This window comes from Physella acuta, unplaced genomic scaffold (assembly GCF_028476545.2).
Source record: "Physella acuta isolate Inbredline_101_S28 unplaced genomic scaffold, ASM2847654v3 ptg000571l, whole genome shotgun sequence".
Classification (NCBI taxonomy): domain Eukaryota; kingdom Metazoa; phylum Mollusca; class Gastropoda; family Physidae; genus Physella; species Physella acuta.
The window spans coordinates 693,269-714,873 of NW_026732090.1; the positions used below are offsets into that span (position 1 = coordinate 693,269).

Consider the following 21,605-nt stretch of genomic DNA (forward strand, 5'->3'; position numbering starts at 1 on the left):
ACACATTAATTAGGCGGTAATTTTATTATAGAGTATCGATGAAGAAATTTCTTTTGAGTTGGGGAGGGGGGGGGCTCAGACGTTCTTACGCGGGGATGGGGCTTCGCCCCTACCCGAAGAATTGTATGAAAGAAACTCTTCACTCAAACCATTCAGATTAGACAAAATTGCCTTTTTATTCAATGTTTACTCGAGAATCAATGACGTCATATTACTGTGTACACTCTCCTGCTTGACATTATTCTCTACTACATGCTCAGTATGACGTCATATTTCGTTTCCGTCTCACTGTGAAAGTTTTTAAATTGCTTGTGTTTTCTCTAGAGCGTTCTTGTCAGATACATACATAGATACACAGACAGCGAAACTATTAGTATTGATTTAGTCAAGCAAAACATTTATAACAAGTGGACAAATAAATCAGCTGGATTAGCCTAAAATAGATTTAAATCGATGTGCCGTTTTAGAATCCGGACCTACAAAGTTTACTATGCCCTTTTTTGTTGGGTTTTTTTTCTCTTAATTTGAAAACAAAAAATTGAAACGAAGTTTGACCCAACTAATGTTGACAGCAAGAAAAATTACTAGAATCTATGTGGAACCTGCTTAGCTCGACAATCGGAAATAACTTTTTTTTTAAATTGCAAAGCAAGAAGATCTAACCGCTTTATTCAAGGCTGTGGTTACACTGTGGCATGATAAAAATAGATATTTTACCCGTTGAGTTAATGGTCGATAAGAGAAGAGTACTTGGATGTTCAAAGAAAAGTAACCGCTGAATAGCTCTAAAGTAATTGTGAGTTTCTTTTCGTTGTTAGTCCTTCGAATGTCACCTACGTGACAGAAGATTATAAAACTGAACTAAAAAACAAAGCGAAAAAAAATTAGAGATATACAAATTAAAAGCTTTTCAAAACCACAAAAACCTTAGGTCTAAACAATATGTTAATTTACCATTAATATCATTTTGGTTCTGTAATTGTACTGGTCACGTGACATTTTTTAAAAATCCAGCAGCCTCTTCATATTTTATACACTTTAACCAGCAGCCTCTTTGTATATTATACACTTTGCCAGCTTCCTCTTCATATGTTATACACTTTGCAGTTATCACCGTAATATAAACATCCACAAATTTGCGGGATACACAAGTCACGATTTTGACGGTGTTTACTGTCATTTAAATGGCAGAAGCTTTGAATAACCAACTGACACCACCAACCCAAATTGACGTCATAAAGTTCAACATCCACCGCTAAAAACCATCTTTCTAATCAACAGGTTGCATTTTTCCGTTGCCTAAATGTATTAACATTAATTAAATGGAAATATAATTGATTATTTTAAGAAAGTTTACATTTTCAAAATTTTCCATTCTAGTTTATATTTTTCTTACTGTTTACTTCGAGACAACTAAAACACATGGGGTGTGTGATGAGGGGAAGGAGGGGGGGGGGGTTCAGATGGTGTGACGTCACACTTTTGAATTATAAAAAAGCAATGTTAGAAAACGAGTTTTAGCCGTTATTTAGCGTTTTAGAAAACGGTTTGAATAATAGGAATTGGTCAAAAAACTATGTTGACAGAGTTCTGGCAAGATTTTTGGAAAAATATCGATGTTTTAAGAAAAATTCAACAGCAATTTTGAGGGAGGGTTGTAGGCTGAGATGTGACGTCATTTTAGGGGGGTCTGGCTTTTTGTGACGACGTGTGACGGAGGGGAGGGGGAGGTAAAAATCGTCCCAAAAAAACGTGACGTCATTTATGGATGACCCCCATTAAATTTTGAATAGATGAACCCAAAAGTCCGAAAACCAAAAGCCTGTTAGAGATTTTGAGTAGGAATGTTGGTCAAAGGGGAGACTGACGCTGTCTATTACTCATGATTCTCTTACCACACCATAGTATTAGATCTCTGCTATCAGTTTCAAGCAGACAAGATATTAGTCACCCAACCAAGACGTTCCTAACGCATGGATATCACATGAGAGCTAAGGTGGATAATTTAACATTCTTGGCTTCCGTATCTTAAAAAGAGAAGCAATTTACAAACACTAAAAAGATAAAGAATAATGAATGTCATAACATGAATACCATGACATAAATAATACCCGGCTTTGGCACACTGATTTTTCGTTGCTTTTTTGTACTTATTTTTCCACTGTAGCATTTTATATTGTGCATTTTTCTGTTTATAAAAACATATTTTATTAAAATTAAGTTTAAAAACATCTGGGTATTTCGGGCCTATTTATTTATAAATACATTTGACAGTGTTTGTGTTTCTTCTTGTTTTTTTTTTTTATTTTACTCTCCTGGATTTAGTATGACCTTTAAAATTGAAAGTAAACTATAACCACAACAACACCAAACAAAATGTGGATGCGTTACTAGAAATCTAGATTCTAGATCTACATGGATATAGATCTCTAAATCTCGCTTGGCGTCGAGATATCTAGAACTAGATGCAGTTTTTTGTAATGCTGCACACAAAGTATCATAATTAAATTAATTTTAATAGCCTAATAATTTTAATTACTAAAAATAAATTAAAATTATTAAATTAGGCCTAGGAGGGGCCGCCTGCAAACAACATTTTTTGGTAATCTATCGTTTTGGGTACGTAAAATCGCCCGCGGCTATTAATGTACGAAAACGTTACCTCATTGTAAAGGCTGTAATAGAAGTATATTGTGATATGTTTGTGTCAAATATTATAGATAAATGAATAATAAACCTAAATCAATGGCTAAATATATCAATATAGGCCCGAAATTAACTTTAAACAGCAGTGTCTGCAAGCAAGATTTGCTATATAAACAGCAGCCATTTGTAAAATAGAGTGACTTCCGCCTGAATCTTGCGCTATAAGTCTATAAAAATAAAACTTTAACAAGATGGCTGCTATAGTAAATGAGCATGGTTGCATCTGTTGGAAACATCGCTGGTGTTCATTTATTACGGAAAAGTTTTAATTCAATTGTTTAGAAACAGGTACATAAATGAAACAAGTAAACATTTTTGTATTTTTCAAAACATAAATCCTCCTCAAAATGTGAAATAATTATTAAAATGTAAGGAGTCACCTGTTTTTCACATTACTAGTCGCGGGCGATTTTACGTACCTAAAACGATAGATTACCCATTTTTTATTACTTATTTATACTTATTACTAGATCTAGGCCTATTATATTTTTGTCATTTGAATTTATTGATTTATTTAGATTTGATGATAATCATTAATAATCATGGTTTGATTAGGCCGGGCTAGGCCTAATTAATAATTATTTTTAAAAGAAAAAATTTATTTCTGACATTGGCTGATGGAATCCAGGAGGAATAGGGTTTGGCATAGGCCTCATACTGCTGTAGTAAGTACTATATAACTTTTAATATAACTATATAATTATAAATTAATATACTGTAGCGGTAATCTATCGTTTTAGTTGTGTAAAATCGTCCGAGGCTAGTAATGTGAGGAAAAGTTGCATATGAATATAGGCAAGAAATTAACTTAAAACAGCAGTGTTTGCAAGCAAGATTTGCTATACAAACAGTGGCCATCTGTAAATTAGAGCGGTTTCTCCTGAATTTCTAACAATAATGTAACAACAACAAAAAATGATAACAAGATGGCTGTTAAAGTAAATGAGCTGGTTGCATCTGATAAAAACATCACTAGTCTTTATTTATTACTGAAAAGTTTTAACACAATTGTTTAAAAACAGGTACATTAATTTTCAGTAATGAAACTTTGAAACTAATGAAACATTTTTGTACTTTCAAAAGACAAAATCTTCCAAAAAAATGTTAAATAATTATTAAATTTTAGTGAGTCACCTTTTTTTCACATTACTAGTCTCAGCCGATTTTGCGTACCTTAAGTCAAAAATTACTTTTATAAGATACACACAAAAAATAACACATTTAAATATTTTTTCTCAGGCAGCAAAAGACAAAATGATATCTAGACTTGTACTGTCTAGAATTGTTCAAATTACCTCATTGAGATGTTTGATGCTGACAGTCATTGTTTACTTGTTTCTGGTTTGGCTAGGATTTAGACAATTAGAAAGCAATGTAACCAACATGAAAAAATCTGGCCAAATATTTCTGCCCAATATAAATGAGGTTTGTAATATTTATTGTTTTCATGTAGGTATTTAGTTACTTAACATTTAGCTACGTTCTGAGTTTAAGTTAAATCATTTTTTAAAGAATTTTAAGCTCTGTTGACAACCTTGCTTTTTTATTACCTTGCCTTCAGAATGGCAGTCTGCAGCTATATGCTAATGAAGAGTGTCATGGCCTTCACATTCCTGTCAGTAGTTATAGAAGAAATTTTAGTCTAAATATAACAGCACTAAGAGCTGACATCTGCCCAGTGCAAGCAAGACCACTAAAAGCAAACATTCAGGTAAATTAAAATGTTGAATGAAATCTGTTTAAGTTTATAGCCAGTTTGTTTAGCTTGCATGGTCAAGCAGTAGAATGCTTGATAGCTAACAGAAAGTCTTGCAATCAGTTGAACATCACTTGGACCACATAGCTCTGATGGTCAACCTGGACATAGAACCAAACACACTTTACTTCTACAGCTAGTGCCATATTGACATCATGTGGAAAGAATACTTTAGTTTTCTTTTATATTTTGCTACTGCAAATCTGTCTATCCTAGAAAAGCTTACTACTTATAAAAGAAGGCAGGTAGGCAAAAACAGAATTGTATCCAAGATTTTAGCTTCTGCTGGATAGAAATTCTTGCAAAAACTTAAGATATGACCTACCATCATTCTGATCATACATGACCTACCATCATTCTGATCATACATGACCTGCCATCATTCTTACAATATGTGACCTGCCATTATTCTTACAATATGTGACCTGCCATTATTCTTACCATATTCGACCTGTCATTATTCTTACAATATGTGACCTGTCATTATTCTTACAATATGTGACCTGTCATCATTCTTACAATATGTGACCTGCCATTATTCTTACAATATGTGACCTGTCATTATTCTTACAATATGTGACCTGTCATTATTCTTACAATATGTGACCTGTCATTATTCTTACAATATGTGACCTGTCATTATTCTTACAATATGTGACCTGCCATCATTCTTACAATATGTGACCTGCCATCATTCTTACAATATGTGACCTTCCATCATTCTTACAATATGTGACCTGCCATCATTCTTACAATATGTGACCTGCCATCATTCTTACATTATGTGACCTGTCATTATTCTTACAATATGTGACCTGCCATCATTCTTACAATATGTGACCTGTCATCATTCTTACAATATGTGACCTGTCATTATTCTTACAATATGTGACCTGTCATCATTCTTACAATATGTGACATGCTATCATTCTTACAATATGTGACTTGTCATTATTCTTACAATATGTGACCTGTCATTATTCTTACAATATGTGACCTGTCATTATTCTTACTATACTTGACCTGTCATTATTCTTACCATATTTGACCTGTCATTATTCTTACCATATTTGACCTGTCATTATTCTTACACTATGTGACAGCCATCATTCTAACAATTACATGACATTGTGTGGCCAGGTAGAGAAAGAATGGGATTCTATCAGTGTTAACTACCCCCAGTACGTGTACACTGTCAGTGGGTGGATCCAGGTGATTAGTGTCCCCAACTATGACACATCTCAGCCGCTGAGGGTCATCATTGTTCCACATTCACACCAGGACCCAGGTTAGAATAAAAACATTTTACGGCAGCCTCATATTGACAATAAATAGAACAAAGTAATACTAGATCAAAATTGTAGGTGCATTTTTTAAATAAGTTATTTTATATAAGTAAAAAATTTTAGCCTACAGATATATTCAAAAATTCTGATATAAAAGAAGTTTCCAATGATTAGAATTGTATCTAATATAGCTTTTTTTACAGGGTGGAAGGAGACTTTTGATGGCTATTTTCACAGTTATACAAGAAATACCCTGGAAAATATAGTCAAATATTTAGATGCAAATCCAAAGTGGAAATTTCTTTGGTCTGAAGTTTCCTATTTGGAGAAGTGGTTCAGTGTGCCAGATCAAGGGAAGGAAGTCTTCAAAAAGTAGGTCATTCCGGCTATACTGGTTCAAATTCTTTTAACAGAAGCATGTTTTAAAAGTGTCATGAACTTGATAGCAGAATGTTTGAAAGAGTTTGATAAAAACAATTTCCATTTCAGGCTAGTTGCCAATGGGCAGATTGAGATAGTGAGTGGTGGGTGGGTCATGACAGATGAGTCTGTTGCACACTACACGGCAATGTTGGACCAGTTAATAGAAGGTCACATGTGGCTTCATCAGCATTTTGGTTGGTTATTTTATAAATACAGTTTTATTATTAGCTTAACTTTGAACATACCTTTAAAACATATGACAATATAAACAATTGCTTAGATTTATTTTCTTGTTTTCTACCTTTCAGGAATAACACCCAACACATCGTGGTCCATAGATCCATTTGGTCACTCCCCAACAATGACATACTTCCTCAAAAAATCTGGCATTAATCATATGGTAATACAAAGAGTGCATTTTGGCATCAAAAGAAATTTTGCCAAAAGAAGAAATTTAGAATTCATGTGGCGACAGGCTTGGGGTAAACTGCTTTTTTTCTTCTGTATCTTTTTAGTTATAATATTTAGTTTTGAACGGTTCGATAAATTTTAAAATCCATTTCTTTTTCTGTATCTTTTTAGTTGTAATATTTAGTTTTGAACTGTTCGATAAATATTTAAAATCCTTTTTTTCCTGTATTAGACTCTGATGGTAGTACAGGTGTGTTGTGTCACATAATGCCCTTCCTGCTTTATGCCATCCATTATTCATGTGGCCCTGACCCTCATGTGTGTTGCCAGTTTGACTTCCATTCTGATAAATGTTTTAGAGGTACAGAAACAGTTTCAAAACTTACGGTGGATGACACCAACATTAGAAAACTGTAAGTACCATAGTGTTTAAAAAAAATAGATTTTTTTGAGTTGTTAATACAGAGGCTGGTCTAAAAGCCAAATAATAATTATTTTTATCATTAATTTAAGAAATTTATTCATAAATTAAACACTAGACATAGCTTAAATCTGTCAATAGGCTACTAACAAAAATGTGTGTACGGACATATAGTCATATGATAGTATTTCACCTTAAGTTTTTTATGGCATCTTTGTTTACAGTTTACTTATTTAACCTATGTGCCGGACAACTTGATATCACAGAATGTTTAACCTCAGGGTTGGGTTGGTCAGGTAGTTAAAGTTCATGGATGCTAAACCAAAAAGTTCAGAGTTCAAACTCGGGGCAGATGAGGCTCATTAGCTGGGGACAGCAACCCATCTAGGGGAGAAAACTCTAAAATCAAACAACTGTTGCCCTGTAGACTATTCTTGGATGGAGAAAGTGTATGAAAGCAAAACCAAAAAGAAAAGCAGGCGTTAAATCAGAGCCAACAACCAATAAGGAGCATAACAGATTAACATGTAATACTTCATTGTGTTGGATGATATCCCGTCCAACAGCACAATTAAGAATGAAGAAGTTTAACCACCAAAACTCCTCAATATATTTTTATTATAAGTAACATATGATAGGGCAATATTTATATTTTTATTATAACGAACACATGTTAGGGCAATATTTATATTTTTATTATAAGTAACATATGATAGGGCAATATTTATATTTTTATTATAACTAACACATGTTAGGGCAATATTTACGCTAAGCCATGGTCAAAATACTTTCAGTGCTTGGGCTCTCTGGGAACAATACAGGAAGAAAGCTTTTCTCTATCGTAAAAATGTCATCCTCGTACCCCATGGGGATGATTTCCGCTACAGCTCAGAAAGTGAGTGGACGCAACAGTTTGGGAATCTGATCAAGTTAATGGAGTACATGAATAAAGATAAAGACATGAACATAAAGGTTGCTCTTTAAGACAGAATTATCACTTGTTACTTTTGAATTAAAAAATAACTTGTTGGTACATAATCATAATGTGTTGTTTATCAACAACCTTGTTTTCAATTAGAATTTGAAACTGGTTAGACTCGTAGAAAAATTCAAGGTTAAATTTTTATTTCTCTTTCTTCTTTTTTTTAAACTTGTATATCTGAAGAAATATTTTAAACCTCCTTTCAGATTGAGTTTGGTACTCTGTCAGATTATTTCAAAGCTCTAGAGGCTGAGGGTGGTGAATCCAAATCTGAATCTTTTCCCTCTTTGACCGGGGATTTCCTCCCTTACAATGATAGAGATGACCAATACTGGACAGGATTTTACTCAGTGCGGCCATTGCTGAAACACATGGGCAGAGTTCTACAGGCAAAGACAAGGTGGGGTGGACCTGAACATGTGACATGAAAGTTTTATATTCTATTTTTCATACTACATGCAACAATATAAAGTTCCTTTTAGTGAAACAAAAGTACAAGTAAACTTTTATTAAGACAGAAAACATTAAATTTCCAGAATTACAGAGATTCTGTTTTCTTTGATCCTGGCTCAAACACCTGCCTTGACCAGGCAGGCGTACACCAAACACGAGGAAATCATCGTTGAAGCTCGTAGAACGGTTGGCTTGTTTCAGCACCATGACGCCATTACAGGAACCAGTAAAAGTATTGTTATGGCAGATTATGGAGGAAGGTAAGTGAAGTATTTTAACTCTATCAACAGAAATATTTTGATAGTTCATTCATCCTCAATAACCTAATTCTACTGCATCATTTATCAACATTGAGCAAGTTTTACTTTTATGATGGTGATTTTGTTAATTATCAAACTTAAAATGAAAACATCTTATTAAAACTGCTTATAGCTTTCTGTTGCCATGTTAAGATTTTGTTTTGCTGTGTTGTGGAGTGGATATCATATTTTTCTGCAGACTGCAAGCCACAATGAGTAAAGTTGATAGCCTTCTCTCATGGTTAATGTTGAACAGCGTGCTCAAACAAGTTGAAAGGTTTCCTGACCTGCAGCCAAATACAATTTTTTTTACAGAAGAGTGGAACTCAAGAACTTCACCACCAGTTTTAAAAATTAGCCAGTTTAAAGGGAAATGGTGTGTACCGACAGAAGTTGATAATATAGATTTTGTATTTTATTCACAGATTTTCTCATTAATGTTTGAAAATTTAATTAAATTATTAAAACTGCTGTAATTTCGACCACAATTTTTTATAATAAATATTTTTTATGTCATAAACAAATTTCAAATTATAGGCCTATCTCTTTTAATTGTTTCAGGTTTGTTATAGTTGTGAATGCACTAACTGTAGATTGGACAGCTCCAATAACCATTCGAACATCTACTCCTACCATTGTTAAAACAAGGACAGGAAGTCTAGTTCCAAGCCAGATAAATCCAGTTTTAGGACCTGGGTTACAGGCTGTGGCAGGCATTTATGATGTAAGTAGAAATCATACAAGAAAACTTTCAAGATATTGAATCATTTTTTATCTTTTTATAAAATTACTACATACCACATGATAAAGGTGAATCCATTTGCATTAAATTACTTAAAATGTTTTAAAATGTTCAGCTCAGCAGTGAATGTTATGCTGAACTTTCAGGTTGTGTTTCTAGCCAGTCTCCCAGGCCTTAGTGTTGAAGTCTTTGAACTCACTGTTGATGCTTCTTCTGCTAATTACGCCAGTCTTACTTTGTTTGGAAATGGATTGCATACTGAGTCATTTAAGTATGAATAATTCTAATTTGAACTGAAACATGTTAAAATTTCGTTTGACTTGTGACAAAAATTAAATAAAATTATGGTAACAGTATGGCCGGTTTTTTAAAGCCTAAATTCTTCACCATGATGGTGTGTTTTACTAGCTTATAGATTTTAGTCTGCACTAATGATAAGCCACGGTACTGGATGAAAAGGACAAACTTGTGTAAAGGAAGACAACTTTTTCCACTTTGGTTGTATTTGACAAGTGTTTGTTACCTACAGTAAAATGGTAGAGGTGATACAGTATGTCAAATTTCTATTTTTTTCTTTACATTTTTTCAGTATTGAATTCAAAGCCAAGACCTCAGGGAAAGAAATTATTGAAATAGAAAACACACTGTTAAAAGCTATATTTTCTTCTTGCACAGGGACTCTACAGGTAAGAAAATTATCTTACTCTGATAATTTTAGGATTTTTTTTTTTCAAAGTTCGTAATTGATTTCTTGATGTTTTTAATAATTTTCACTTTATTTACAGCATGTCTTAAGAAGATCAGATGATGTAATTTATCAGACCACCATACAAATGATGACGTATGGAACTGGATCATGGTACAATCCATTTAAAGACAAAAGTGGAGCCTACATCTTCATGCCCGATGGCCAAGCCAAAGTACCATTTTTATTTATCTTTTTTTTTTCAAGCCATTATAAAAGATGTTTTATTCTTCCTATCAAAGTGCTAAATTAAGACAAAGTACTTTATTGAATTGTCTAGGTTTGAATGTAGTATTGGTATAATTAATTTGTTTCAGGAGATAAAAAGCCACCACCCAAGTATAGTCCTATTGAAAGGCCCTGTTGTGTCTAGTGTGGTAACAAAATTAAGTGGAGTTCGCCACACAGTTTCACTCTACAATGTTACAGGTAAGGACTGCATTATCCATTTATATTTTGTGTTACCCTATGATTAAATGATGTTGCAGTTTTTAGAGGCTGTATAATTTCTCCACTGTAGGCCCAATGGGATCAGGGGTTCACATTGATAACCTGGTTGACATTTCATCCAAGGAATGGGAAAACAAGGAGCTAGTCATGAGGATCACAACAGATGTTCTAAGTCAGGACTCCTCTGTTTGTGTGGACCTAAATGGCTTTCAGGTTAGAATAACTTTAAAAGTTTGGCGAGATGGGGCTGATCATTACCGTTGACTTGGATAAAAAAAAACATGTTTTATTTTTAAATCATAGTGGCCATTTTTTTAAAAAACTTAACTATTAAGCCTGAAAATAATTCTAAAATTTAATATTTTTAGAATCATTGAAAGAAATTTGCAAATGTAGAGAACAAGTTTTAAAGTTTACTTTTTTACAGTTGACTTTAGGAAAATGTTTCAGTAAACAAATTTCCATGGTTACTTGGCCATATTTTTCTATAAAGTCCAGTTTAATGTCTCCAATACCATGTGAAAATGATGAACCAAAAATACTAACCATAGTTATTTTAATAACATTGTACACAATTTTATAAATATTTAATGAACCAATTAAGACTTTTCGAGTTGGGTCAATTAAATGAAAAGAACTTTTTTAGTTACAGCATGTTCCAAGATTTTTTTTTAAAGTTTATTTTAATTTGATAATTTTGCAGATGCATAAAAAGAAATGGAGATCAAAATTTTTGATTCAGGGAAATTTTCATCCCATGACTTCCATGGCTTTTATAGAAGATGGGAAATTATCACGTATGACGTTAATTACATCTGAAAGTCATGGATTTGCTTCCCTTAAACCTGGTAAGAAAATTAGAAAAAGTTTTATATTTGAACGTAGGTCATCAGAAAGTACATGTTAATATGTGAATTATATTGATCTTAGGTTCAATGGAAGTTATCCTTGACAGAAGGTTGATGCAGGATGATTGGCGTGGGTTGAATGAGGGTCCTCACGACAACACGGAAAACCCCAGCAGATTTATCTTGGTGCCTGAGAGACGAGATAGTCAGGGACAGGTAGGCTCATGTCATAAAGTATTATAGGAAAGTCTCTAGAAAATTTTGTAAAATGGTGTATTAAAGTACCATAAGAGACAAATTAGAAATCTAGAAAAGTTAATAAAATAATGTATTACAGTATCATAAGAGACAAATTAGAAAACTAGAAAAGCTAATAAAATAATGTATTACAGTATCATAAGAGACAAACTAGAAAAGTTAATAAAGTAATGTATCATAAGAGATAAATTAGGGTAGGATTTTTTTACTGAATAGTTTGATTATCTCTTCACCTTAATTTCTCCACAGACCAAAGGACCTGTTTGCTATCCATCTATGTTAGCCCATCTGCTATCTTCTCACCTCAACAACCCACCACAAGCTGCATTCTTTGAAGATCCTAAAAGGCAATTTGCTGAAAGTTCCAGTTTTCTTCAAGAACCCTGGCCATGCCTGTACAAGCTGTTGAACCTTAGGAAGATGCACACTCCCCCTGATTCAAGCCTCAAGTCATTGATGGTCCTCCACAGGGTTGGTCTAGACTGTAACTACAGACAGGTCCATATGGACTGCAATATGCAGGTCAGTCTAGCCAGCTGGCTAACTGTTGCTTTCTAAAAATAGTTTTTCTTAAATTTGTCTTACATTTCAGTTGTTGTTTTGTTTGTTTTTAAACCATAAAAAATTTTATTTTTAAAAAGCTTGTGTTAATGTGTGTGCCTGTTTTATTTATATTCACAGAAGGCTGTAAATCTGAATAGTTTCAAAGATGTTCATATTAAATCAGCGGTGGAGACTACTCTAACTGGTGTTAAAGAGTTAAGGCCCCTGACTGATTTAAAGTTGGAAGTAAAAGATATGGAAATCAAAAGTGTGATTGTGACTCTCACTTAGTTCAACCACAAACAAAACCTATTGTGTCATTTTCATGTTTATTCAAGATATGCTTATGATGTTTAGATGTTTTTTAATTGAAATTATGCTTCTAACTGCGAGATTCTTGCTTCAAAACTGTGATTATATTTTATTATTGAGTTTGTTGATTTTATGCAAAGGAGCCGTCAATGTAGTTGTTTTACAGTGATCAGTATTAAAATATAAATTGTATCATTTAATTGTTACACTTAGGGCATTAATGACTTCTTGTCATTTAAAAGCACATTAGTATGTAATCCTGTGTGAATGTATGACTTTAAGTGTTTATATTTAATGATGTTCCGTTTGTTGATCATGGTACCTTCACTATCAAACTGCCTTGAATTTTTATTGCTTATTATGTTTCTGTATGTTGACCTAGCATACTTTGTTGGTATTGTAGGGGAATGTAGTGTTTTTGTGAAACATCTTTTATAAATATATCAAATGTATTATAGTATTTTAACACATTCCCTTCACATTTTTAAGCACTGTTCTTGAAATTATTACATTGATATCATCTGTCAGTTTTAATCATTATTGATTAGTTCAGTAAATTCATGATTGAGTGAGTGTATTCGCAACAAATTTTAAAACATTAAATTTATAGTACATGTCCAAAATGTATTGAAACAGTAATAGCACAATGACTATTGCTTCCGACTGTAAATTTTGTGACCATTGCTTCTGTTTGTGGAATTGTGACCATTGCTTCTGACTGCTGGTCAAGACCAGCTGTATGGGAATGCAAATATTATGAGAACAAAAGCTTGTATCAAGTGTCTCTACACTCTAGTCTTGTTTTAGTCCATATTTTTTTAAACTGTTTCTTGTTAGCTGTTATTGTAACTCCTTGTTTGTTGTGTAATTTTTACCAACACTTTCAAAGGAATTTCATTTATGTTTAACATGATTTTAAGTTATTTATAAATTTTGTCATATCAATTTTTCTGATTTTTTGTGTTTATGTAAGTTTCAATTTTAAATATTTAAAAATCAAAGGTCTAATGCTATCTAAAATCATTTTAAAAGGATCTTTGATGATGCATATTAGGGTGTATGGTGTAATGTTTTGTGTATACTTTTTTTTCTGACGTTGGTCCATAAGGCTCATGAAATTATCTTTTTCTTTGGCCTCAGCGTGTAAAGAAATTGTGTGACCTGCAATCTTTACTTTCCCTTTACAGGCAAAAGTATCAAATAGTAGTAGACTGATGAATGTTCTATAGAATAAACTCAGTAGGATTGGATTAAGTCACGTTCAACCCTGTTTGATCACACAGCCTATTAAATGGCTTTTTCATGTTATGCATTTTTTAAAATTATTTTTGTACTTTGAATAATTTTCTTAACACAATGAGATGTCAAAATATCAAATGCCTTAGTTTTTTAAGACTATAGAGATTTTGATGTCAATTACTGCACTTTTTGAAATTAAAAGTTGGAGCCTCAACAATAATACTGTAATTATTACCCTTGGTGGGTACCTATTTTAGCTGAGTTGCTCACTGATGGGCATCACCAGTGTTTGAAAATATTGCTTTTGTCTGAAAATAATTCTTCTTGCTGTATTTAATTCTTCTCCCCCCCCCCCTCATTAATCTCAAGTTAATTACTCCATGTAGGTATGGTATGTCTATAAGACACAAAACAAACAAGTTTTGTTTTTGTGGATTACTTTATTATAGTGAGAAGCAATTTACACATCAAACAAGTAGATAGTGAAAAAATCAGAAGTGGTTAGAATTGATGAAACTTTTTAATGGTTATATTATCTCTATTTTATCTGTTCTGATGAATGTAATTATTATTTATTTCAAAAACAGCAAAACTTAGCTTTCATTTTTTTACAAATGTTTATCTGTTCTAGTTAGTTAAACCTAACTTAGCCTGTGTCAGACAGTGAGGAAAGGTTCTACTGCAAGTCTGAAGTCAAACATGAAATATATATGGACCAGTTGAAACTGGTTAATATGTGAGACTCGACCAACTCTTGTCTGTGGTATTTAATCTGTGGAGCTGAATACTGTACAAATGGTTTGAATGTTTTAAGGGCAATATTATTGACAAATGTAGCCTATATAAAGCCAGCATATTAATGATCAAATTTAATTGAGTTGAGGAAGTGATGAAACAATAGGTAGTGGCTTATGTTAATTATTTATACAGTTTTCACCAATAAACAAATACTATACAATATACAATCCTGTCTGATTTAAATTAAGACTAGATTTGAATTTTTATGTTGATTTTTTTTTTTGTCCTTGACCAATATTAAAAATGGATATTCACAGCCATTCATTGAAAGGTAATAATTCAAACAACACAAGAATACAGCAAGGAGAGAAAATGAAATAGTACATAACAAAATAGCCTGCCGTAGTGATAGATTAAAAAAATGATTTTTTTAATTTAAAAATGTTTACTTTAGATAATTACCATGTAATGTAATCAACATAACCATTTCCAACAGCATTGGGTATGTTACCAAAAATAAGAAAATCTTTTAGAATGAATACTTTTGAAGCTAAAAAAAGACTTAAGTTTTAAACTGCTTTGTATCAGCATTAAAGTAAAAGAATTTGTAAAAAGACATATTTATACATATAGGTATAGTACATATAATTTTTTTGATACTATAACAACACACAATTGTTACTGCAAGTTTATTTTCTAATAAGAAAATAATAATTGAATGGACTGAGTAAATATGTTGTTGAGTTTATGAAAACAAATATCGGCAGACACATGGGTCTTTATGCAACTGCCATAAAATCATCCTGAAATATGACTAATTCCACATAGGTAAGGATAAAAACCATCATAATAAAACTTATTTTATCAAAAGAATTACAATTTGTACATAAAAACATGCAAGAATAATTTATTTGTTTAAAAATGAAAATGTGTAAGCTATAATATGGGTTTTGATAAATTTTACTCATGTAAGACTTTATATTTCAGATGAATTAACAGCAAAAATATTTTTAATATACAACTGTTTTATAAAACTTGTTTACTTTTTTGTGATGGTCTGGTTATATTCAGTCTTGTCTCTCTTGAATATTTACAAAAGTAAATTTGTAATCATAGTTGCAGTGCAAATGATTACAAGAAACAATAGTCCTTTTAAAAGCCTTTACAAATTTAGTTGATCTTCTTCTTGGTTGCTGTGAATCTTTCCATGTACTGGAGAGGGAGGAGAAAAAAAGATAAAATAAACACTATATCCTAATATGACAACATAATTTACTTATCTATTTTAACTAGTTCAAACAAAACTGCATGTACCTCATCATATCCATCCACCTGATGAAACATTTTCATGTCAAACATATTCCCTTCAACAGCAAACAAGCTAATTTTAGAATGTTTCATTATATCCGCTGTAAATGCAGTTATTTCCAGACAATTTTCTTCCAACCTAAGAACTTTCAATCGTGGACATTGAGCAATGGATGCTGGCATTTTAGATACCTGAGTATTAAAATATGATCATACATTAAAAATTAAAATTAAAAACAATTTTGATACCAATTATTTCAAGGTGTTCACAGTTCACACCAGAATAAGAATTTTTTTTTTTAAAAATGTCATCATATAAACAATTCTCATTTCACTGTGTTCTCAACTGAACAAGAAATTAACATAAAAAAATAATGTCATCATAAAAATAATTCTAATTTCATTGTGTTCACACCAGAATAAGAAATTAACATAAAAAACAATGTCATCATAAAAACAATTCTAATTGTGTTCCCACCTGATTCTGGTTTAAGTTGAGTTCTACAGCTTGCAGTCCTGACATGTCAGCTGGGAGTTGTGTGATGGAGTTCTGAGACAGATCAACAACATCCAGCTGCTGCAAGACCAGAATCTCAGTGGGGAAGGTTTTAAAGCTGTTGCCAGATAATGTCAGGGTTTTGAGGTTGGTCAGATTTGAAAAGGATTTGGGAAGTTTGGTCAGCGAGTTGTTGCTCAGGTTAATAACTTCCAGTTTCTTTAGCTGGCCAAAATCTTCTGGTAAGGAAACTGAAATAAAAATATTATTTTAAAAGCATAATATATTTTTATTGTAAGTTTATATAAGATGATAAATTTTGATGCATTTTAGTTATCTCAAATTAGTTTTTAAAAAAGCAATAATCAGTAATTAACAATATTTTTTTTAAAACCTGAGAATTTTTCACAAATCCCATAAACTAGAAATAATAGCATTTTTAATGGAAAAATAATGACAATACCTAATTTGCTATTACTAATCGTCAAGTTCTTCAAGCTTGCAAAAGTAACAAACCAAGGAGGTAAGACTGAAATTTTGTTGTCTGACAAATCAACTGTTCTTAAATTTTTTGACAACCTTTGGAGCTCCTCTGGAACCTGTTCAATTAAAAATATATAATTTAATTGCTAAATATGTTTTTTATTAATTAAAAAGTAGTTTTATGAAATAAAATACTTTTTAAAATTAAAAAAATACTGACCTCTTTTAAATTAAGATGTCGAAGTTGACAAGCACCTGTCTTTTGTGCAGTCTCAATATGCTGTTTTAGATTAGAATTTCCCATTATTCTCCTCAGACTATCAGTCTCTTGAACACTGCTTCTAGAGCTACCACTGAAATTTCCTTTTGATTGAAACTGAAAAATACATACAAGGGTTATTTAAATCATAATTTGAGAAATTCAGAAATAGAATAGTGTTGGTTAAGCTTACAATTAAAAAAAAAGACTACATACTCTTGTCGCACAAAATGTAGCAATTAACTTTATATATTTCTAACAAATTAAATATTCAAGCATTTATATTATCTATTATCAAAGTAGTTAACTTTTTTTAATGCTTTAGTGTGACTTCTAACATTATATTTTCAGCACTAGAGTATTGATATATAAAGCTGCAATTTTTAAAATGAAAGGTAAAATTTTTAATACTATTAACACTTTTTAAATTAAAAAACAATGAATAACAACTTTCAACATAGGTAACAACTCAAAGCAAATATGAAGTAGAAAATAACTGTTAACAAGTTAATAGTAAGTTTACATGCTTATTCATCATATTGTATCTTCTCTAAGTTGCAGAATGACTGGAGTATTTTTAAAATAGTTGATATTTTATTTCTCAGCTTTGGTTCAGTTCAAGAGAATTTTTTTTTTTTGGAAGGCTTTACCTAATTTCAGCTTTGAATTTGAAGTAAGTATCACAAAATATTGACCTTTATACCATTACTCCACTGGATTAGCAAAAATGCTTTTACAAATGGTGCTGTGTAGACTGTTGCCTCTATCGTATTTCTGTTGCCATGTTTTTTAAGTTAGTGAATTTTTTTTTCCTGCTGCTTACTGCTTATGATCATAAATCTTGACTTCATCAATAAATGATCAGGCAATTTCAAATTAACTGCAAATTTAGCTTGTAAAGTACAAATACTCGTTTTTAGTGTAATTGTTTGACATTTAATAGTTTGGCATCAGATTCTGCTCTTTGAAGATGATTAGTCAAAATATTCTATAAATTTAGGCCTACAATTAGCCTAATAATTAGCCTATTATTAATTCAAAATCTGGGGTTTTATAGCTCAATTATTCAAATTTTTGAAGAAAGGAAGGCCTACTAATTACTAAACATTTAACTATTTAAATTCATAGCACTGCCCTTATCTTCTGGTTGATTTTTTGTATTTATTTACATTTTAAAATTGCAGCCATTAGGCCTATTTTTTGTATTTTAAAATTTTTAGTTCAAGTGAGACCAGGGTCTAAGAACAAAATTAAGCCTATGGCCAATGATCATTAAGCACAGTTAGGCGGCATATTTCTGTCATGTCTCCTAGTAGATCTATGTAAAATAATCTATTTGGCTCCAGTATTTGGCCTAGGATAGAAATTTAAGTACCTCCTCTGGCTCTGCTTGTTTATTCTCTGACCTCCTGCAACAACACTGGCAACACAATTGCATTGATCGGCTATAAGCAAAGCATGAATATAAAAAATCATGTCATCGAAACCTAGCAATTACTTTTAACTTTTAAACAGATCTGTGTTCTTCTTAGTTTAGTTGTGGTAGTTTTGATATTAGACGCGACTGAAATTTACAAGCATCAGAGCTTTAAGAAACGGAGGACTGAATTGTTTTCATTTTAAGAATATAATTTCCCAGTGCTCCCCCTTAGGTCACATAAAAAAAGTGTCATTAAAATTATGAAAACAAACACAGGACTAGATCTAGATCTAGATCTAGAATATTACAAATTAAAACTTAAAACTATTAATTTTCCAAAATAATTTGTCTAATGGCTTATATGTTAGTTTAATACTATGGCAACAAAAAACGGGAAGATAAAACAATTTTTGATTACAGGTTCTCCTGGTATGTTCAGGTTTAATGCCATTTAATAATTTAATGCCATTTGCCATTTAGTTTAGACGCATTAATTAATAGTTCTGTTCAGTCAGGCTCAGGCAATGGTCTAGTCTCGCAGTAGCACTGCCTAGCCTAGCAGTAGATCTAGATCTAGATATCTAGTAACAGTTGAGGTGTTTGTTTACTAGATAGATCTAGTACTTAGATCTAGATCTAGTAGTCAGTAGACACTGTAGTATAGAGTGTAGTAGAGGGGGGGGGGGGAGGTTGACACCATTTTGGGGGTGAGACCAGGCAAAAAAAAATGCAGGCAGGGGCCTAGTCTAGAAGAAAAATCCTTTTTGCCAGTTAAACTAATGATTAATAAGAGTTTAATGTTTATCCATGTGTATATTAATAACTGACTATAGATAACCATCTTCTTTACTATTAACTATGCACTCTTTAAAATTTAACACTATTATGCAGAGGTGGGGGTAATACTAACTGCAAAATTTAGAGAAGAATGAAGGCTTGTTGAGCATTTTGAATAACAGAAAAGTCAATCAATGACAGTAGAGGGGAGACACCAAAATAACTTGTGTTGAAAATGATACTTTTTCCACATGAATTAATAGGTGGATTGTGCACACAAATTAACACCATTAGCCATTAGGAAGCAGATATCACCAATTGCAACTATATATATATAGGCCTATATACATACATATATATATATATATATATATATATATATATATATATATATATATATATATATATATATATATATATATATATATATATATATACTCACACATGTGTGTGTATATGTAATATATAACCTCACCCTAAAGCTCACTGAGAGCCTTCACCAATTTATCAGTTAGCTAGACAACAAAACTGATTAGTAATACCCTCAAAATGGAAGAACAGTCATATCTTTACTTGATTTTACACGAACCTCTCATCGGTGTATGATTTAATTGAGAATTTTGTTTCACAGGAATAGGAAAAACAAGTTTGATTAAAAAGATTGTTGAAGCTTTAAAGACAAAACAAATAAGATGTTCAGGATTTTTTACTGAAGAAATTCGCTCAGGTGGACTTAGAATAGGATTTGATGTTGTAACCCTTGATAACCAGCGCTCAGCTTTGGCTCGCATTAAGTAGGAAACCCTTAAGCCTATTCTAAATTTTTTGCTGTCATAATCATTCTGATGTTATAGCCTTAATATGTATGTATCAATTACCCAATTCATTAATTCTGTAATTGTTTTGAATGACGCAAAAACATTTCATTCTTACACAGCAATGACGCTGACAATACAACTGTTCGAACAAGAGAATACAAAGTTGGCCAGTACACAGTAAACTTGACCTCATTTGAACAAACAGCTTTGATAACTCTGCAACCTCCAGTATGTAAAATCCCTTTCAAAACTTTAATGTGTAGGTTTATTTATTTTTTTAAAGAATTTTGAAATTTTGTTAAAACAATAGACCTTTTTAGGCCAAAGATCAACACAGTACATTCCTTTACATTGTTGATGAAGTTGGCAAGATGGAGTTGTTCAGCCAGAGATTTGTGCAGGTAGAAAGTCTGCATTAAACTATATTGTAGTCTGTATCAAGCATCTTGTTCATTTTAATATTTCTTTAAATGTTCTTTATATTAATTTTATTAAATGAATTTATTTTTATTTCTCTAGGCTGTTCAAAAACTGATGTCAGTGCCTAATGCGATTATGATAGCAACAATACCAGTTGCTCGGGGTAAAACAATTGCTTTAGTTGAAGAATTAAAGAAGAAACCCAATTCTCAGTTATTTGAGGTTAGCTATTTTTTTAACATACTCTACTAAAACATTTGTTGCCTTACAAATGAGCTTATGGCTCTTATTTTATTAAAACTTGCCTATTAAAAAAAAAGAAAGGAGAGATTAGTACCTTTAAAAGGCTTAATAAAACTGTAACATTCTTTAATGTGCATTTTTATAATTGATATGGGTTTTATATTTATCATCAGGTAACTCACCAAAACAGAGATGGGATATTAACTGAAGTTATGACTGCAATAGAGGTTTCTTTGTCATCATTAAACAATTGAACATTGTTTTGGCATTTATTTATTGATTACCTAGTAATGAAATATTGTAATTAACAGTATTCAAAACAACCCTTTTGTACATAAAAAACCATGTGTACATTTAACCAAGCCCTAGTACATTCAAAACAACACTTGTCCATTTAATGCAATACTTGTCTATTTAACAAGCCTATTATATAAATACATGTACTAAAAACCTTAGTTCTATCAATCTAGATCTAAAACATGAATTCTGATTCCATGCCAGACTGATTTTTTTAAATAGCCAGATTTTTTTAGTCCAATTTATTACAATCACACAGTGTTATATAAATATGTACTCTGAATACTGTATTGACATAAATTTTTATTATACAACACTTGCATTAGCAATATGTTAAAAAAACTTTTCTCTTAACTATTTATTTACAACTAATCTTAAATTAACACATCCTGAGTTTTAAACAACATATTCAGACAATTTTTCTCACAGGATAATGGATTTACATAACATGCAGATTCCTCTCTGTTAATGA

At 31.7% G+C, this 21,605-nt stretch overlaps 3 protein-coding genes across 4 annotated transcripts; 2 read left to right on the top strand and 1 right to left on the bottom strand.

Annotated features, from left to right (window-relative positions):
• The first annotated feature begins 3,266 nt into the window (after window positions 1-3,266).
• LOC131946793 (alpha-mannosidase 2) lies at window positions 3,267-14,216 on the top strand. The gene is made up of 22 exons (XM_059307731.1): window positions 3,267-3,371; window positions 3,946-4,131; window positions 4,268-4,417; window positions 5,603-5,750; window positions 5,952-6,120; window positions 6,238-6,365; window positions 6,480-6,653; window positions 6,815-6,995; window positions 7,798-7,975; window positions 8,192-8,385; window positions 8,522-8,698; window positions 8,937-9,113; window positions 9,299-9,461; window positions 9,626-9,750; window positions 10,069-10,165; window positions 10,265-10,399; window positions 10,542-10,653; window positions 10,745-10,887; window positions 11,378-11,522; window positions 11,605-11,738; window positions 12,030-12,302; window positions 12,462-14,216. The coding sequence occupies exons 1-22, from the start codon at window positions 3,324-3,326 to the stop codon at window positions 12,612-12,614; spliced, it is 3,390 nt and encodes a 1,129-aa protein (XP_059163714.1). The 5' UTR covers window positions 3,267-3,323; the 3' UTR covers window positions 12,615-14,216.
• Window positions 14,217-15,537: 1,321 nt separating this feature from the next.
• LOC131946794 (leucine-rich repeat-containing protein 57) lies at window positions 15,538-18,805 on the bottom strand. Of its 2 annotated transcripts, none has more exons than XM_059307732.1 (6): window positions 18,534-18,805; window positions 17,120-17,275; window positions 16,880-17,015; window positions 16,399-16,667; window positions 15,927-16,112; window positions 15,538-15,824 (listed from the first exon to the last, which is right to left on the bottom strand). In XM_059307732.1, the coding sequence occupies exons 1-6, from the start codon at window positions 18,594-18,596 to the stop codon at window positions 15,783-15,785; spliced, it is 852 nt and encodes a 283-aa protein (XP_059163715.1). In that variant the 5' UTR covers window positions 18,597-18,805; the 3' UTR covers window positions 15,538-15,782. The 2 variants fall into 2 exon arrangements, with proteins under 2 accessions (XP_059163715.1, XP_059163717.1); XM_059307734.1 differs by lacking the exon at window positions 18,534-18,805 and adding an exon at window positions 17,682-18,330.
• Window positions 18,806-18,830: 25 nt separating this feature from the next.
• Window positions 18,831-21,094, top strand: LOC131946795 (cancer-related nucleoside-triphosphatase homolog). Its single transcript, XM_059307735.1, has 6 exons — window positions 18,831-19,007; window positions 19,987-20,149; window positions 20,293-20,401; window positions 20,494-20,574; window positions 20,693-20,815; window positions 21,010-21,094. The coding sequence occupies exons 1-6, from the start codon at window positions 18,956-18,958 to the stop codon at window positions 21,088-21,090; spliced, it is 609 nt and encodes a 202-aa protein (XP_059163718.1). The 5' UTR covers window positions 18,831-18,955; the 3' UTR covers window positions 21,091-21,094.
• The last annotated feature ends 511 nt before the right edge of the window (window positions 21,095-21,605 follow it).

Excerpts from the sequence above, each read along its gene's own strand:
- LOC131946793 (XM_059307731.1), top strand. The coding sequence starts at position 3,324 with ATGGAATCCAGGAGGAATAGGGTTTGGCATAGGCCTCATACTGCTGTA. Across the intron at positions 6,121-6,237 it reads GGGAAGGAAGTCTTCAAAAA|GCTAGTTGCCAATGGGCAGA; the intron begins GTAGGTCATTCC and ends TTTCCATTTCAG. Across the intron at positions 10,166-10,264 it reads CTTGCACAGGGACTCTACAG|CATGTCTTAAGAAGATCAGA; the intron begins GTAAGAAAATTA and ends CTTTATTTACAG.
- LOC131946794 (XM_059307732.1), bottom strand. The coding sequence starts at position 18,596 with ATGCAATTGTGTTGCCAGTGTTGTTGCAGGAGGTCAGAGAATAAACAA. Across the intron at positions 17,276-18,533 it reads AACAAGCAGAGCCAGAGGAG|TTTCAATCAAAAGGAAATTT; the intron begins GTACTTAAATTT and ends TGTATTTTTCAG. Across the intron at positions 17,016-17,119 it reads GACATCTTAATTTAAAAGAG|GTTCCAGAGGAGCTCCAAAG; the intron begins GTCAGTATTTTT and ends TTAATTGAACAG.
- LOC131946795 (XM_059307735.1), top strand. The coding sequence starts at position 18,956 with ATGGCAACAAAAAACGGGAAGATAAAACAATTTTTGATTACAGGTTCT. Across the intron at positions 20,150-20,292 it reads TCAGCTTTGGCTCGCATTAA|CAATGACGCTGACAATACAA; the intron begins GTAGGAAACCCT and ends ATTCTTACACAG. Across the intron at positions 20,816-21,009 it reads CCAATTCTCAGTTATTTGAG|GTAACTCACCAAAACAGAGA; the intron begins GTTAGCTATTTT and ends ATTTATCATCAG.